At 40.9% G+C, this 17169-nt stretch overlaps 1 protein-coding gene across 2 annotated transcripts in view; it reads left to right on the top strand.

The window, feature by feature from the left end:
• Positions 1 to 17169, top strand: part of EEIG2 (EEIG family member 2) — a 100492-nt gene that overhangs the window by 67426 nt on the left and 15897 nt on the right. For both annotated transcript variants that reach the window (XR_013557460.2, XM_078451602.2), the window contains exons 5-6: positions 2663 to 2709; positions 11543 to 11646. Coding sequence is in view for 1 of the 2 variants with exons in the window: in XM_078451602.2 (XP_078307728.1) it covers positions 2663 to 2709; positions 11543 to 11646 (151 nt within the window). In the remaining variant the exon portion in view is untranslated. The remainder of the gene's footprint in view (positions 1 to 2662; positions 2710 to 11542; positions 11647 to 17169) is intronic.

The raw sequence follows: 17169 nt of genomic DNA, 5'->3' as shown, positions 1-17169 counted from the left end.
AGCCACCCAGGTGTTCTGGGAATTGAAATAACCTTCTAATTTTAAATTCCATCCCCTGCTATTCCTTAGGGCCAACTCCTGGAGTAGTTTCCTTCTGGCTCTCCATTGATCCTTTCACACCATTTCTCCCACTTGGCCCTACAAAGAAATTACTCTTTTATAGATCATACCACTCTGTATCACACATGCTGTCTCCCTGCCTGAGCTGTCATCTCCTGGTCACCTAGTTACCTTCTCTCTCCTACTTATGATGACTTAGCTCCTGGCTCACAGTTTTTCTTTCCATCCCTTCTGTCGTCATTTTTTGATGGCTCCACCATCTGGTGGGTGATCTGTCCTTGCAGACTGTCTTTTCTGTGCATTCTCTCCTTCTAGCTAATCTCTCATGTGCCTGGGACCTCTCCTTTCCTCAAACTACCCTTCTCCAGGAACTTTTTCCTTTTCTTCACCTCCATTCCACACCCCATGGTCACAGTCTAGACTTACCTCTAGAAATTCCACCACCTACAGAATTTTAGTTCCATGTATCCCCTGCTCCCATCTATTATGTTTCCAGTCCTCTTGGTCTACTGTTCACTTGGCTATTCTTAACCTGACCGCTCTCACTGTCTACCAGCCTCCACTTGTTTCCACTTCCCTCTTTATCCAGCTTCGATTCTGGTATCCATGGTTATCCTATGCTCAGAAATATTCCTCGCTCCTTTGCCCCTGTCTCCCTCATTGCTCTCCCCTGAGTAATCCCCGACCCCAGTCAGACTCAACTGTCCTCTCTGGACTTGCGTCCTAGTTGCCGAATGTTGCTGGAGAACATCATACAACCATCCAGCTGCCATTCCTTCAGTCTTGCTCCCTGCCATCAAGCAACTGTACTTCCTTTGAAAGCATCCTTTCCCGTTTTTCTAGAGACTCTATTATATACCTTCTTTCCCCTTGGATCTCTATACACCACTCTTACTCTCAACTGATGGTCTTTCTTTATCCTTTATTGAGAAAACAGAAGCCATTAAACCAAATGCCCTCATCGTCCCATTGCCAAATTTATGATTCTTCCTGTCTGTCCAGCCCTGTTATCCTTTTTGCCCTGGTTACAATGAAGGAAATGCCCCTCTCCCTGTCAGAAGTCAATCCCTTCCCTTGGGTTGAAGAATCCAGAGCTTGCCTAATCCAGAGCAGTGCCACTTGGACTATCCCTTCTCCTGATGTTCTCTATCTCTAGTGAATCATTCTCATTAACATATGGAGAAACAGTTCTAGTATCTGCTGTGTTTAAAACAAAAACCGTTTCTCACCTCCTCCAACCACTATCCTACTCTCTCTGTTCTGCTTCCCCACACAATTTCTTAAGAGCTGCATGTGCCATCTCCCTCCCTCCTCAGACATTAAAGATACTCAAGAGTGCTGTTTTGACAGAGTTAGAAACCAGACTGTGGTGGAGGGGATAAGGCTACCAGCGCAGCAGACCCAGACTCACACATTTAGTAAGTGTAGTGCTCAAAGGGGAAAAGAACAGTAGTGGAGACACTGGGGTGAAGAAATAAGAAAGAAATGAGGTTGGTTATATTAGGATACATGTCAGCCACTATATCTCCTCCTCTTCGTAAAGACTGTGGGTTTTAGTCTTGTGCAGTCCTAGCTTCAGATCTCAGCTCTGCCCTTTATTAGCTACCTGATCTTGAAAATACTAATATATCTCCTGAACTTAAAATGAAAGTATCCATCTCTCATAGGAGTGTTGAAGATCCAGTGAAATCTTGCATTATAAAACACAGTTTATGCCTGGCACATAATTAATTCTCAAATCATGATTGCTGTTAATGTTGTTGTTATTACTACCATTATCATTATTACTCCCAGAAGAAGGAAACAAGGTCCTATGGCTGTCTTTTTTTTTTTTTTTTTTTTTAATGTTTATTTGTTTATTTTGAAAAAGAGCTCCAGTGAATCCAGGGGAGGAGCAGAGGGAGAGAGAGAGATAATGAATGAATCCCAAGCAGGCTCCACACTCTGCACAGGGACTGACTCAGGGCTCCATCTCACCACAACCACAAGATCATGACCTGAGCTGAAATTAAGAGTCCAACACTTAACCAACTGAGCCACCCAGGCGCCTCCTCCTCCCCCCCCACCCCCCCGCCCGCTGTGGTTGAGTCTTAAAAGACAGTCACAACTAGAGAACAGCAGCATTTCAGAAAGCATTAGCAAAGGTTTAAATTCTGATCTAAGGCTGCAACACGGGCCAGAAGCATTGTGCTCTTGCAAGCCACTTCAGGCAGCCCATGAGGCAACAATATGGCAAGTTGGAGGGAAACATTCCAGACACTTGGGCACCACAGGAATTGGGGAGGAAAGACAGATAAACTAGACCAGCACAGCACACACCCACAGAACTGTTATTAGGGCAGCACTTGCTTTTTGTTTCCATCTTTTCCACTCTGATTTTTGCAGTTACAGAGTTTTGAATGTTAAAAAGTGGTTTTAAATCTGTGTCTGTGTAAAGCAGCAACTTAATACTGGATGTAACCCAATTAAGCAATCGTTTTATTTAATACTTTCTAAACAGAAAATATTGGCCTAGATTCTGTGGCGGATGCATAGATGAGCGGAATGTGGCTTCTCCTCTCAAGGAAACTTTTATAATCACATTTCTTTTCCTAATATTCAGGTTTTGATCAGTATGCAGCTGATGTCTGGAGACCCATGTTTTAAAACGTAAGTTGAAGCTCTGTAAATGAATTATTTATCTGAAAGTATAAAAGTGGTTTCTTTTTGTTTGTCTGTTTAAATTTTTGCATTCATATTTCATAATATTTACTAGTGAAGGACTGTTCTCTTCCTAGGAGACTGACCTGACCCACATAGAAGTTACTATTACCTTTTACCAAACAAGCTCCCCACAGTCTAAAATTATTTAAGCTATAAGTCTTTCATCATCTTCAAGTTTTGGGTGAAACTATACAAATTAAATGTTTTAATTTGACCTCCGCAGACTTATTCATTTCTTCAACAAATACCTCTTAAGTGCCTTACCATGTGCTAGGCTCTATTCTAGACACTAGAGAAACAGCAGTGAAAAAAAAAATAGACCAAGTCCCTGACCTCTTGGAGCATGTATTCTAAGAGGAAAACAAATAACGAGCTAATACATACATGTATAATTTAAAAAGAGCAATGAGTGTTTTGGAGAAAAATAATGCAGGGTAGGAAGGCATGGTGGGGAGAAACGTTGCTGTTTTAGAGTGTAGTCAAGAAAGTCCTCCCTGGCAAAGCTGATATTTGAGCAGAGACCTAAAGGAGGTGGGAAGCACACCATGCAGACATTTGGGGAAAGAGCATTTGAGGTAGAGGAACAGGGACAAAGGTCTTGAGGGAGGAGTGTGTTTGTCATGTCCCAGGAACTGCCAGGAGACCAGTATGTCTAGAACAGAGAGAATGAGGAGTAGGGGGATTGGAGATAGCATCAGATGATGAAGAGTCTCATCGGCCACTTATAACCTGAGTGAGACAATAAGCTCCTGGAGGGTTTAGAGCAAGGGAATAAAATTATCGGACTTATGGCTGCTAGGTAGAGAGTAGACAATTTGGGGGAGCAACGACAGGAGGAATGGCAGAAATAGGTAAAGGGTTAGGAGGCTCTTTCAGTAGTCCAAGGTTTAGGGCCTGAGTAACTAGAGAAATGGTTTTTCCACTTATTGAAATAGCAGAGCCTCTAAGAAAAACAGGTTGGGGGTTGGGAAGTTGGATGTTAGGCATGTCACATTTGAGATCCCTATTTAACATCCAGCCAGGCACATCATGTGGGCAGTTGGACATAACACCAAGAGTTCAGTGGGGAGGCCCGAGCTGAAGATACAGTTTTGGAAATCATGACGTCATCAGCGCATACAGAGCAGTTAAAGCCATGCAATTTGGTTAAATGACCTAGAGGGAATGACTATAAATAAAGAAAAGAACCACAGACTGAGGGGTGGGACACTCCAGTGTTAGAGGTTGGGGAGATGGGGAAGAACCAGCAAAGGAACAACCTGTGAAAGAAAAGGAATGAACCAAAGGGGAAGACTGTCCTGAAAAACCAAGCGTGAGACGTGTTTCGAAAAGGAAAGGGTATTGGCTGTGTCCCACACTGTGGAAGTAGATCATGGAAGATGAGGACTGGAAACTGACCTTTGGATTTGCTGTCCAGAAACCACCAGTGCCTTTGACAGGCATTTTGATAGATTGCTGGGAGCCTGTAACCTTTTTGGAGTGGGTTAAAGAGGGCTTGAGAGGAGAAAAATTGGAGACAGCATAAACAATTTTGCTGCAAAAAGAACAGAAAATCAAGTTACAAATAAAAAGAGGATACAGGGTCAAGAGCAGGTCTTTGGGTTTATTTGTTTGTTTTTTAAGATGGGAGATAGTATTTGTGTACAGATCTGAATGGTTCAGTAGGGAGAGAGGGGACACAGAAGAGAAAAAGGACAGTTACTAGACGGTGTCCTTGGATTGTCAAGAGCAATGAATGCAGAGAATATGGCTTTAGATGCAGTTATATGAGAAATGGAAGCATATAGAAGTTATTTTCAATTTTCTCCTTATTTCCTAGTGAAATAGGAAATGAGATGATCATTGAAGAGTGCGGACGGGAAAGATGGAGATGGGTTTGAGGAAAGAGGAAAGATGTGGAAGAGTCCTGTCAGAGTGTGAGAGAGTGAGCTGAATGGGGAGAGGCTTGCTTGTTAGCAATACTGAAGACACTCAATTACAAAAGAAAATTAATTATATATCACTTGAATATCTGAGAAAAATATATTTAGTAAAGGAAAGAAAACCTTAATTTTTCCCTGTGCACCAACTTCCATGTTTTTAATAGTAACATCCATATAGTTCCCTATTTACAGTGTTTTTTAAAGTTGAAAATACATATTTAATAAAAAATCAATTGATTAAACTATGCATTTTACTATAACTTACCTTTCCTGTGTTGTCATCTCTTGAACTGTAATTTCCTGGCTTCTTTCTTTATATCCTGCTCTCGAGACTAAACAATTTTTGCTATGCTACATTTGGCTTCTTAGGTAACAGTGTTTTTCTAGTGGAATCAGTTTAAGGCAAAATGACAAAATGAGCAGCAAAACAAAGTGGAAGGAAAGGAATTCATCGTTCCTTCTCGTGAACTTAATATTCCCTTTCTGGCCCTTTCTCTACCATTTTATCTCTCCACTTGTGCAACTCAAATACTGAAGAGTTCAAAAATAGATCACCTTATGTTCTGTATTATCTCTGGGAATGTAATTCTGAGAGTCTAGAATTTATATTTATAGGAAAGATGTTTATAACTCATTAGAATAAACAGACCTCACCTAATCCCAAGATACATAAAAATATTTCTCAGGAGAACCAAACTCCCAATAGTTATTTTCTCTTTTCTCTGAATCTGAAATTGTACAACTGTCAGTGGAAAAGGAGCAACTCTGACCCATCCATGCACTTATGCATACTGAGTATGGACCAAATAGAAAAATGGTGAGGGGCGCCTGGGTAGCTCAGTTGGTTGAGCATCCGACTCTTGGTTTTTCAGCTCAGGTCCTGATCTCACAGTTCATAATATCGAGCCCAGAGTTGGGCTCTGCTTGGGATTCTCTCTCTCCCTCTCTGTCTCTGCCCCTCCCCTATGCACGTGTGTGCACACATGCTCTCTCCCTCTCTCTCAAAATAAATAAACTTTAAAAAAAAAATGTTTAAACTACTGATGTAAAAAGTAAATTATTTGGAGGGCACCTGAGTGGCTCAGTCAGTTGAGCATCCAACTGACTGAGTTGATTTCAACTCAGGTCATGATCCTAGGGTCATGGAATTGAGCCCCACATTGGGCTCCATGCTCAGCATGGATTAGGATTCTCTCTCTCCTGCTGCCCCTCTCCCCGACTCGCTTGCATGCATGCTCTCTGTCTCTAAAATAAATAAGATTCTGTCTCTCCCTCTGCCCCTCTCCCCTGTTCGCACTTTTTCTCTATAACAGAAAAAAAGCGGGGGGTAGGGGGGACCTGGGTGGCTCAGTTGGTTGAGCATCCGACTTCGGCCCAGGTCATGTTCCCGTACTTCGTGGGTTCTAGTCCCACATCAGGCTCTGTACTGACAGCTCAGAACCTAGAGCCTGCTTCCAATTCTGTATCTCCCTCTCTATCTGCCCCTCTCCCGCTTTGTCTCTCTGTCTCCCAAAAATAAATAAACATTTTAAAAAAAAAACTTTTTTTAAGATAAAAAGTAAATTGTTTTTATTATATTGTATTTCAGTATATGTCAAATATGTAAAATCACAATACTTTAGAGCTGAAAAGAGTGTTGGAATTTGTCCAGTGATTTTTTTCAGAATATTTAGCCACAAAATCTTTGTGTTCAAATGTATTATAAATCTCAATATATCAGTTTTTTCTATTGAAAAATATATAGTACCTTACTACCTAAAGTCTCTAAGGGAGGAGCTTCATCAAGCCAGTTTAAAAGTATTATAAAATCCAAGTTCTCATTTTACAGATGGGGAAACTAAGGCAAAAACAACTGAGTCACATGACTGAATATTTCTAAGACATAGATGTAAGTAACTGCTGGAGAGGTTCATCCTACTATTCTTTCTGCTTTTATCTGTCTTTGAATTTTTCAGGATATAAAGTTTTTAAAAACCTCGGGGCGCCTGAGTGGCTCAGTTGGTTAAGCGGCCAACTTCGGCTCAGGTCATGATCTCGCGGTCCGTGAGTTCGAGCCCCGCATCGGGCTCTGTGCTGACAGCTCAGAGCCTGGAGCCTGTTTCAGATTCTGTGTCTCCCTCTCTCTCTGCCCCTCCCCTGTTCATGCTCTGTCTCTCTCTGTCTCAAAAATAAATAAACGTTAAAAAAAAAAAATTAAAAACCTAGAGAAACTAAAACAAAAAACAAAAACCTAGAGAAACTAACAAGAATACAGCAGACCTTCAGCATTCTCACCTTTAAATTCTAGTTTTGACATTTTATGAGCATAGGATCTTTACCATAATTTGTATCATTTTCTGAAAGATATATTTCATACCATAAGGCCTGTATTTATGAATAAGACAGCTGGTAAGTCACCCTCTACCTACCTGCCCTGGACTCTGTTTTTCTGTTTTGTAGTTCTCTGCAAATCATCAAATATCCGACTCTTGTAAAAGAATGAAACTGGCTAGAAAAAAAAAAAAAAAAAAGCCAACCACTAGTGCTAATAAAGAAAAAGGATAGGGGCCCCTGGCTGGCTCAATTGGTGGAACATGCAGCTCTTGATCTCAGGATTGTGAGTTCGAGCCCCACGCTGGGTGAGGAGATTACTTACAAAAATAAAAATCTTTTTAAGAATTTTAAGAGAGGGGCTCCTGGGTGGCTCAGTCGGTTGGGCATCTGACTTCGGCTTAGGTCATGATCTCATGAATGTGAGTTCAAGCCCCATGTTGGTCTCTCTTCTGGCAGCTCAGAGCCTGGAACCAGCTTCAGATTCTGGTCTCCCTCTCTCTCTGTTCCTCCCCCGCTCGCACTCTGTCTCTCTCTATCTCTCAAAAATAAAGATTAAAAAAAAATTTTTTTTAAGAATTTTAAGAGAAAAAGGATATCTTGAGAGAAAAAATACATGCTACACTGACATCTGCCAATATGGTGGTTAAGTAGATCTAGGGATGATAATCCTCTTGAATAGCTAGGGTTCTGGAACATTCATATTCTAGAAGGAAGGAGAGTACTATTTGTCAAAATGATTTAGTAAATATTACTGTCTTCCAATTTAAATGTTGAAACAACTCTGTGATACAGTATCTATATTTTTTAAGTGAGCACCCTGAGGCTCCGAGGTTAAGGAACTAATTTGTCCAGAGTCCCAGGATTCACTCATTTATTCTGTACGTGTGCATTGATTGTCTGCCATGTGCTAACATTTACCAAACTAAAGTAAGGCCATCCCCTGTTCTGAAAAATTTACTCCTTCTGTGGGAGACAGACACAGAACATATGATGCTACTGAGGCATGGATGGTTGAGTCCCTAACTACTTTTTCTTGAAATGCAGGGAAGTGTTCACTGAGGGAGTGATACTGAGCTAATTTTTAGAGGATGAATAGGAAATTATCAAGCAGAGGAGGTGGGTAGAACATTCCAGGAATAGAAAACGTCTTGCATGAGTTTATGGCATTGTTACAGGGCATGAATATCAAGTACGTAATTTTGTCACTTCAGGTCATTTTTCACATACTCTTAACGTTGCTGTGACATTAAAATAAAATCTCATCTCTTCATTCTGTAATTGAGCTATATTAAACAAGTTCTTATAAGGGATACAAAAACATTTTCAGAACAAAAAGGGGTAATAGAATAAAAACTGACACACGTTAAGCACAGTGATTATTCAACACGACTGAGTTGTGTAGGGAGACTTAGGAGAGCTGCCAAGGCCCCACTAAGATTTTAGATCATAATTAATATCAATCCCCATGGACTGATTCAATAATTCAAAATTATTGAATTTTCTCTGTAATGCTTAGTTACCCCAGTTAACTAAGTTAGTGAAGGAAGGCTCAAATTATCAAGGGTTGGGGTTCTTCAAGTGTTTTGAGACCTCAGAACAAGGGATGCCAAACTGAAGGTATTGCTAAAAGTATTGTGGCCCTGAAGTCAGGCTGAACAGGAAAGACTGGAGCCAGAGGGAGACAGGGAGAAAGGGAAGAGGCCACAGGCTGGGAGCACTGAAAGTTGGAAAACAGGTCTAAGAGGTAGAGGGATGGAGACACTGGAATCAGGCCACCTGTGAAAGGAAGAACAAAGGACTTGGCATTAAAAAAAATAGGACAGGCAGGCATGAGTCACCATCAGTGATTAATGACTGGGACTGTAGACTCCATTCTTTGTAAGTGTATTTGTTTTGCATGTTACTTTTTCTTATGGAATATTGAATGCAGGGCTTTTTAGGCCACTATTATTTCACACTATTTAAAAATACGGCCTTTGGTAACTGAAGAAGTAGGTCTAGGCCAGACTACAAAGGGCCTTATAAAGAGTTTGTGCTTTATCTGGAAGGAGCTATTGACATGCTTTTAATCAGAGAATAACATGTTCATAACAAGCTCCTAGCTAGGAGACTCTTGTGGTCTTAAGGTACAAAGACCAAACTAAAGTAATTACTGGAGGCAGAGAAAAGATGACAAATAGGAAAAACATGGGAAAATCTGTGGGATTTGGAAACTGTTTGGGTGTGGAGAAATGTGAGTAGGAAGGACCCAGAGGCAGTATCTAGGACTGTAGTTTCAGTGACTTTGTGGACTACGATGACATTCACAGAATTGGAGAATACAAGAAGAAAGCAGATTTAGGAAGAGAAGATGGCCTTAGCTGGGCATATATTGACTTCAATATACTTGCAAGACAAATACTTGAAAATATCCCAACAGGATATGCAATTTTGGAATTTAGGAGACCTTATGATAAAAATAATTTATAAATAGGTTTCAGGGCACCAGGGTGGCTGAGTCGGTTGAGCATCCGACTCTTGATTTTGGCTCAGGTTGTGATCTCATGGTTTGTGAGATCAAGTCTTATGTCCCTGCTTGGGATTCCTTCTCTGCCCCTCCCCACATTCATTCATTCATTCTCTCTCTCTCTCTCTCAAAATAAATAAACACAAAAAGAAAAAAGAAAGAAAGAATCTCGAAATAGGTTTGATGACGGTCTTAAATGTCTGTATCTTCAAGGACCTAAATAGCCAGAGGATTCTACTGACATGATATAATACGAATTTAAGAATTACCACACAATATATGTACACACACAATATATACACATACACATGTGTACACATGTATAGTTTTATATATACATATATGAACGTATGCATACAAATAACCACTACTTATACTGTTGTACAATGGGTTTTATATTGCATTACATTTTTTTTGTTACTATTGCATCTGGCCAGTTTAATGTTTTACATAGATAAAAAAGATAAATTCTGTATTAAGGCAACTGAATGACAATTACTGAACTGTCATAAAAATATTAAACTGTAGTATATTAATGTGTGTAGACTAATGTCCCCAGCACCACCAAAGATGTCTACACCTAATCCTTAGAACCTGTGAATATGTTGAGTTAAATGGCCAAAGAGAATGAGGTGGCAGGTGGAATTAAAGTAGTAATCTAACTTCAAAATAGGGAAATTGTTCTGGGTTCTCCACGTGGACCCACTATAATCCCAAGGGTCCTTAAAGGGAAAAGGTATAATCCAAGAGAAAAGGTAATTGGCAGCATGTCAGGGTTAGAGGGAAATTCGAAATACAGAACAGTCAGAGAGAGATGCAGCCTTTCTGGCTTTGAAGATGAAGGAAGGAGCCTGAGCCAAGGAATGCAGGCAGTCTCTGGAGGCTGGAAAAGGCAAGGAAACAGGTTCTCCCCTAAAGCCTCCAGGAAGGAATGTGGTCCTGCCAACACCTTGGTTTTGGTCCAGTGGAACCTATGTCAGACCTCTAACAGAAACTGTAAGATAATGAATTTATGTTAAGTCTCTAAGTTTGTGGTAATGTGTTCCAGCAACAACATAACTAATATACTCAGGCTAACTAATTTTTGGTCATCTGTATTTTGGAAATACTTTTCTAGTTTATTTTAGCAATCTTTATTTTAGAGGTACTTTGCTAGTATGTTTTGAATTTCAGTAAATACAAAATAACAAAAACAAAAAAGGAATTGCCACGTAGTGGGTCAGCTTCACCCACTATCCCTTCAGCCACCTCCCTATTTTACCTCAGGTCACCAAGGGATAGTTTCTAGGAAGATGTGGTTTTCCTCCAGACTGTCAACCTCAAAAGTTAGGGATGTTTTATTGAAAAGAAAAAAAAATCTTCTTAGAACTGAGATTTGCCCCAACCTGCTACACATCTTCCACATGGAGATAGGAGCCTTGAATTAGCCAATGAAAAGCTATCCATCACCTACCCCTAGAGAATCCAGCCCAAAAAACAATCTAAACAACTGGGGCTCTTTACAGATTCCCCCTAGGGTAAGTAAGCCGTTGACAGAGAAGAAGGTAGAAGTTAAAACCGTGAGTACCATTTAAGAAGTTAGTAGGCCAACAAGAGAGCTCAGGCCCTGGAGTGGAAAGCATGACGTATTCCCCTCCGACCTCAGATACAAAGGGTCTTGATACCACCTTCTCTGCCTCAGGTAACCTCCCTGCCTTGTCTGAGAGTTGACAGTTGAAGCATCCTCCACAGATGGTGCCGGGGACACACAACCAGAGCCCCTCTTTTCCAGACTCTGTGGAGGCAATCCCCTTTCTGGTCTCAACATTTTTTGTTGAGTAAAAATCTTTTGTTTTCCCCATGAAGTGTATTCCAGTTTTGAGGCAGCTCATACAGTATGTGTTGATTTTTATGACGTTCACCCTCAAAGAGGTACCGTTAAGCGGGCACCGTACTAAAGTGGTGCACTGACTCCACAACCATTCTTTAACACTATCTCAAGCTTTCTGATTCACCCATCATTAATCAAGTTCTGATCCTTTGAAATACTTATTTACAGGCCTCCTTCTACATCAATGTCTCTACCAATTGCTGGTGAATCTGAATCTCTGGAAGAAGATAGAAAAGGTGGAGAGACTCTCAAAATCCATCTTGGAATAGCAGGTACGGGTGTGTAGCTTACTGTTTTTTTTTAATCTGTGAGAAATGGCACCACTTGACATCATGAAAGATTCCCAAAGTCCCACCCAGATTTCAAATTCTGTGGGTAAAGGAGGTGGGTAGGTGAATAGAGGGATGGGCTGAAACATGGTGGGCACTAAGTAGGGCACTTGTGATGAGCACTGGGTGTTATATGTAAGTGATGAATCACTAAATTCTCATGAAACCAATACTATACTGTATGTTAACTAACTGGAGTTTAAATAAGATGTCGGAGGGGCGCCTGGGTGGCTCAGTCGGTTAAGCGGCCGACTTCGGCTCAGGTCATGATCTCGCGGTCCGTGGGTTCGAGCCCCGCGTCAGGCTCTGTGCTGACAGCTCAGAGCCTGGAGCCTGTTTCAGATTCTGTGTCTCCCTCTCTCTGACCCTCCCCCGTTCATGCTCTCTCTCTGTCTCAAAAATAAATAAACATTAAAAAAAATTTTTAATAAGATCTTGGAAAGAAAAATAAAAAATTCTTTGGGTACATGGCTTGAAATGGGCCAAGAATTTATCAGCAGAGTTTTAATTATGCAATTTTGGGGTGAGCCAGTGCTTTGTTTCATCTGAAGTGTCAGGCTCTGGTAGATTAACAACTCAATGTTGTATTGACACACACCCCCTTGGTGTACTTCTCCCCACAGATGGAACGGGACACTACAGGAGTGTGCCTAGCAACTTCTGCCAGCCACCTGTCAGGTGTTGCTTCTCCCCCACCGAACACTCTCCTCTGTTGGTGGTTCCAAACATGAGTGTCCATCAGAGTCCCCTGGTGGGCTTGTTAAACCATAGGTTGCTGACACTGCAGCCAGAGGTTTTTGATTGGGTAGATCGGGGTTGGAGCCTGAAAATTGTATTCCTGGGTTCCAAGGTGACACTGATGCTGCCGGGCCCCGGGCCACACCTTGAGAGCCACCTCCCCAGGCAAACTCCCAGCCACACTCAGATCTGCTCCAATAGTTAAAAGCCTAAAATGTTCAGTTGCCTGAAGAAAAAGGAGTTAGGAGCTTTCTTTCTTCTCTCATGTGATTGAGCAGGGTTATTATTTGAAAGAATGAAGAGAAAGGTGTAGTGATGCGATTAACAAATTAGTCCTAGGGGCGCCTGGGTGCCTCAGTCGGTTAAACATCCAACCTCAGCTCAGGTCATGATCTCACAGTTGGTGCGTTCAAGCCTCACATTGGGCTCTGTGCTGACAGCTTAGAGCCTGGAGCCTGCTTTGGATTCTGTGTCTCCCTGTCTCTCTGCCCTTCCCCTGTGCATGCTGTCTCACTTTTTCTCTCAAAAATAAACATTAAAAAAATATTTTAATAAGAAACAGTCCTATATCATTTTTTTAAGATTTTATTTTTTTATGTTTGTAATGTTTGTTTATTTTTGAGACAGAGTACAAGTGGGGGGGGGGGGGGGAACAGACAAAGAGGGAGACAGAATCCAAAGCAGGCTCCAGGCTCTGAGCTGTCAGCACAGAACAGTGGGATGATGACCTAAGCCGAAGTCAGACCTCAACCAAATGAGCCATCCAAGCACCCTGGTCCTATATAATTCTTGATATGAACCACCTCTTTGGGTTTAGATCTTCATATAGATCAGCTTTGCATTTAGGACCACTATAAAGTGGACTAGGGGTGCTGGTTTGGAGTTTGTATCTTATAGCCTGCCCAGAAGTGAGAAACCTTTGCAGAAGGGCCAGGCTGCTCCAGTAGCTTACTCATTTGGCAGCATTGCTTGGTCCAGCAACATCCAGTATCATTTATAGAACTGCTGCTGTAATTGCTGTGTTACTCAGTTGGTTTCCTTTTGCCTCTAAGTGAAAAGCAGTTCTAGTTTTCAAATAGTTCATGCTAATGAAAATGGCCACAGTTTTGCATTCTGTGAAACCTGGTTCTGGAAATACATAATTGGCATCTGGAATATGCACATTATCAGGGAACTGCTAGAAATGGCTTTGACACTGTTTTTTTGTACATTTACTTGGAAACTGAATACTATAATCAATTCTTAAGAACTTTTATTCTCACTGCTACATTGCATGCTGTGTTGATTTAAACCACAGACATTTGCCCAAATTATAGCCTAACACTAGCAACACTAATACTAAAGTAACAACGTGCTCTTTAGTTTACTGCTGTGATGGATTTTTGAGAGCAGGATTTTCTCAAAAAGCACACAATTTTGTATTTATAAGAATACATCTGACTCATTTTTATTAGAGAAATACTGAACATAAAAACTGAAATGCTTTTTGTTTTTCCGTTTATTTATTTATTAATTTATTTAGAGAGAGAGAGAGAAAGAGAGAGAGAGAGAGAGAGAGAGAGAGAGAGAGACCCAAGCAGGCTCTGATGTGTCAGCACAAAGCCCAAGGTGGGGCTCAAACACACTGTGAGATCATGACCTGGGCCGAAGTCCGCAGTCAGACACTTAACCAACTGAGCCACCCAGGCACCCTGAAATGGTTTTATTTAAGAGTGCTGTTAAATCTTATGAAAAAAAATATTTTTTTAAGTTTATTTATATTGAGAGGGAGCAGTGAGAGCGAGAATCCCAAGCAGGCTCTGCACTGTCAGCACAGAGCCCAATACAGGGCTCAGTCCTATGAACCATGACATCATGACCTGAGCCAAAGTCCAGAGTCAGATACTTAACCATCTGAGCCTCCCAGGCACCCGAAACTGTATTTCTTCAATAAACCATGGTATTTAAGTTTTTTAGATTTCACTACAATGCAATTGTTTACCTTGTACCAATTTATTTTTTATTTTTATTTTTTTTTCAATATATGAAGTTTATTGTCAAATTGGTTTCCATACAACACCCAGTGCTCATCCCAAAAGGTGCCCTCCTCAATACCCATCACCCACCCTCCCCTCCCTCCCACCCCCCATCAACCCTCAGTTTGTTCTCAGTTTTTAAGAGTCTCTTATGCTTTGGCTCTCTCCCACTCTAACCTCTTTTTTTTTTTTTTTTTCCTTCCCCTCCCCCATGGGTTTCTGTTACGTTTCTCAGGATCCACATAAGAGTGAAACCATATGGTATCTGTCTTTCTCGGTATGGCTTATTTCACTTAGCATCACACTCTCCAGTTCCATTCACGTTGCTACAAAAGGCCATATTTCATTCTTTCTCATTGCCACGTAGTATTCCATTGTGTATATAAACCACAATTTCTTTATCCATTCATCAGTTGATGGACATTTAGGCTCTTTCCATAATTTGGCTATTGTTGAGAGTGCTGCCATAAACATTGGGGTACAAGTGCCCCTATGCATCAGTACTCGTGTATCCCTTGGGTAAATTCCTAGCAGTGCTATTGCTGGGTCATAGAGTAGGTCTATTTTTAATTTTCTGAGGAAGCTCCACACTGCTTTCCAGAGCAGCTGGACCAATTTGCATTCCCACCAACAGTGCAAGAGGGTTCCCGTTTCTCCACATCCTCTCCAGCATCTATAGTCTCCTGATTTGTTCATTTTGGCCACTCTGACTGGCGTGAGGTGATATCTGAGCGTGGTTTTGATTTGTATTTCCCTGATAAGGAGCAACGTTGAACATCTTTTCATGTGCCTGTTGGCCATCTGGATGTCTTCTTTAGAGAAGTGTCTATTCATGTTTTCTGCCCATTTCTTCACTGGGTTATTTGTTTTTCGGGTATGGAGTTTGGTGAGCTCTTTATAGATTTTGGATACTAGCCCTTTGTCCGATATGTCATTTGCAAATATCTTTTCCCATTCCGTTGGTTGCCTTTTAGTTTTGTTGCTTGTTTCCTTTGCTGTGCAGAAGCTTTTGATCTTCATAAGGCCCCAGTAATTCATTTTTGCTTTTAATTCCCTTGCCTTTGGGGATGTGTCGAGTAAGAGATTGCTACGGCTGAGGTCAGAGAGGTCTTTTCCTGCTTTCTCCTCTAGGGTTTTGGTGGTTTCCTGTCTCACATTCAGGTCCTTTATCCATTTTGAGTTTATTTTTGTGAATGGTGTGAGAAAGTGGTCTAGTGTCAACCTTCTGCATGTTGCTGTCCAGTTCTCCCAGCACCATTTGTTAAAGAGACTGTCTTTTTTCCATTGGATGTTCTTTCCTGCTTTGTCAAAGATGAGTTGGCCATACGTTTGTGGGTCTAGTTCTGGGGTTTCTATTCTATTCCATTGGTCTATGTGTCTGTTTTTGTGCCAATACCATGCTGTCTTGATGATGACAGCTTTGTAGTAGAGGCTAAAGTCTGGGATTGTGATGCCTCCTGCTTTGGTCTTCTTCTTCAAAATTACTTTGGCTATTCGGGGCCTTTTGTGGTTCCATATGAATTTTAGGATTGCTTGTTCTAGTTTCGAGAAGAATGCTGGTGCAGTTTTGATTGGGATTGCATTGAATGTGTAGATAGCTTTGGGTAGTATTGACATTTTGACAATATTTATTCTTCCAATCCATGAGCAGGGAATGTCTTTCCATTTCTTTATATCTTCTTCAATTACCTTCATAAGCTTTCTATAGTTGTCAGCATACAGATCTTTTACATCTTTGGTTAGATTTATTCCTAGGTATTTTATGCTTCTTCGTGCAATTGTGAATGGGATCAGTTTCTTTATTTGTCTTTCTGTTGCTTCATTGTTAGTGTATAAGAATGCAACTGATTTCTGTACATTGATTTTGTATCCTGCAACTTTGCTGAATTCATGTATCAGTTCTAGCAGACTTTTGGTGGAGTCTATCGGATTTTCCATGTATAATATCATGTCATCTGCAAAAAGCGAAAGCTTGACTTCATCTTTGCCAATTTTGTTGCCTTTGATTTCCTTTTGTTGTCTGATTGCTGATGCTAGAACTTCCAGCACTGTGTTAAACAACAGCCGTGAGAGTGGGCATCCCTGTCGTGTTCCTGATCTCAGGGAAAAAGCTCTCAGTTTTTCCCCATTGAGGATGATGTTAGCTGTGGGCTTTTCATAAATGGCTTTTATGATCTTTAAGTATGTTCCTTCTATCCCGACTTTCTCAAGGGTTTTTATTAAGAAAGGGTGCTGGATTTTTTTGTCAAAGGCCTTTTCTGCATCGATTGACAGGATCATATGGTTCTTATCTTTTCTTTTATTAATGTGATGTATCACGTTGGTTGATTTGCGATGTTGAACCAGCCCTGCATCCCAGGAATGAATCCCACTTGATCATGGTGAATAATTCTTTTTATATGCCGTTGAATTCGATTTGCTAGTATCTTATTGAGAATTTTTGCATCCATATTCATCAGGGATATTGGCCTGTAGTTCTCTTTTTTTACTGGGTCTCTGTCTGGTTTAGGAATCAAAGTAATACTGGCTTCATAGAATGAGTCTGGAAGTTTTCCTTCCCTTTCTATTTCTTGGAATAGCTTGAGAAGGATAGGTATTATCTCTGCTTTAAATGTCTGGTAGAACTCCCCTGGGAAGCCATCTGGTCCTGGACTTTTATTTGTTGGGAGATTTTTGATAACCGATTCAATTTCTTCGCTGGCTATGGGTCTGT

This window comes from Panthera onca, chromosome C1 (genome assembly GCF_046562875.1).
Source record: "Panthera onca isolate mPanOnc1 chromosome C1, mPanOnc1 haplotype 2, whole genome shotgun sequence".
Classification (NCBI taxonomy): Eukaryota; Metazoa; Chordata; class Mammalia; order Carnivora; family Felidae; genus Panthera; species Panthera onca.
The sequence above is the reverse complement of the archived record's forward strand: the minus strand, read 5'-3'. Positions and strand labels throughout refer to the sequence as shown.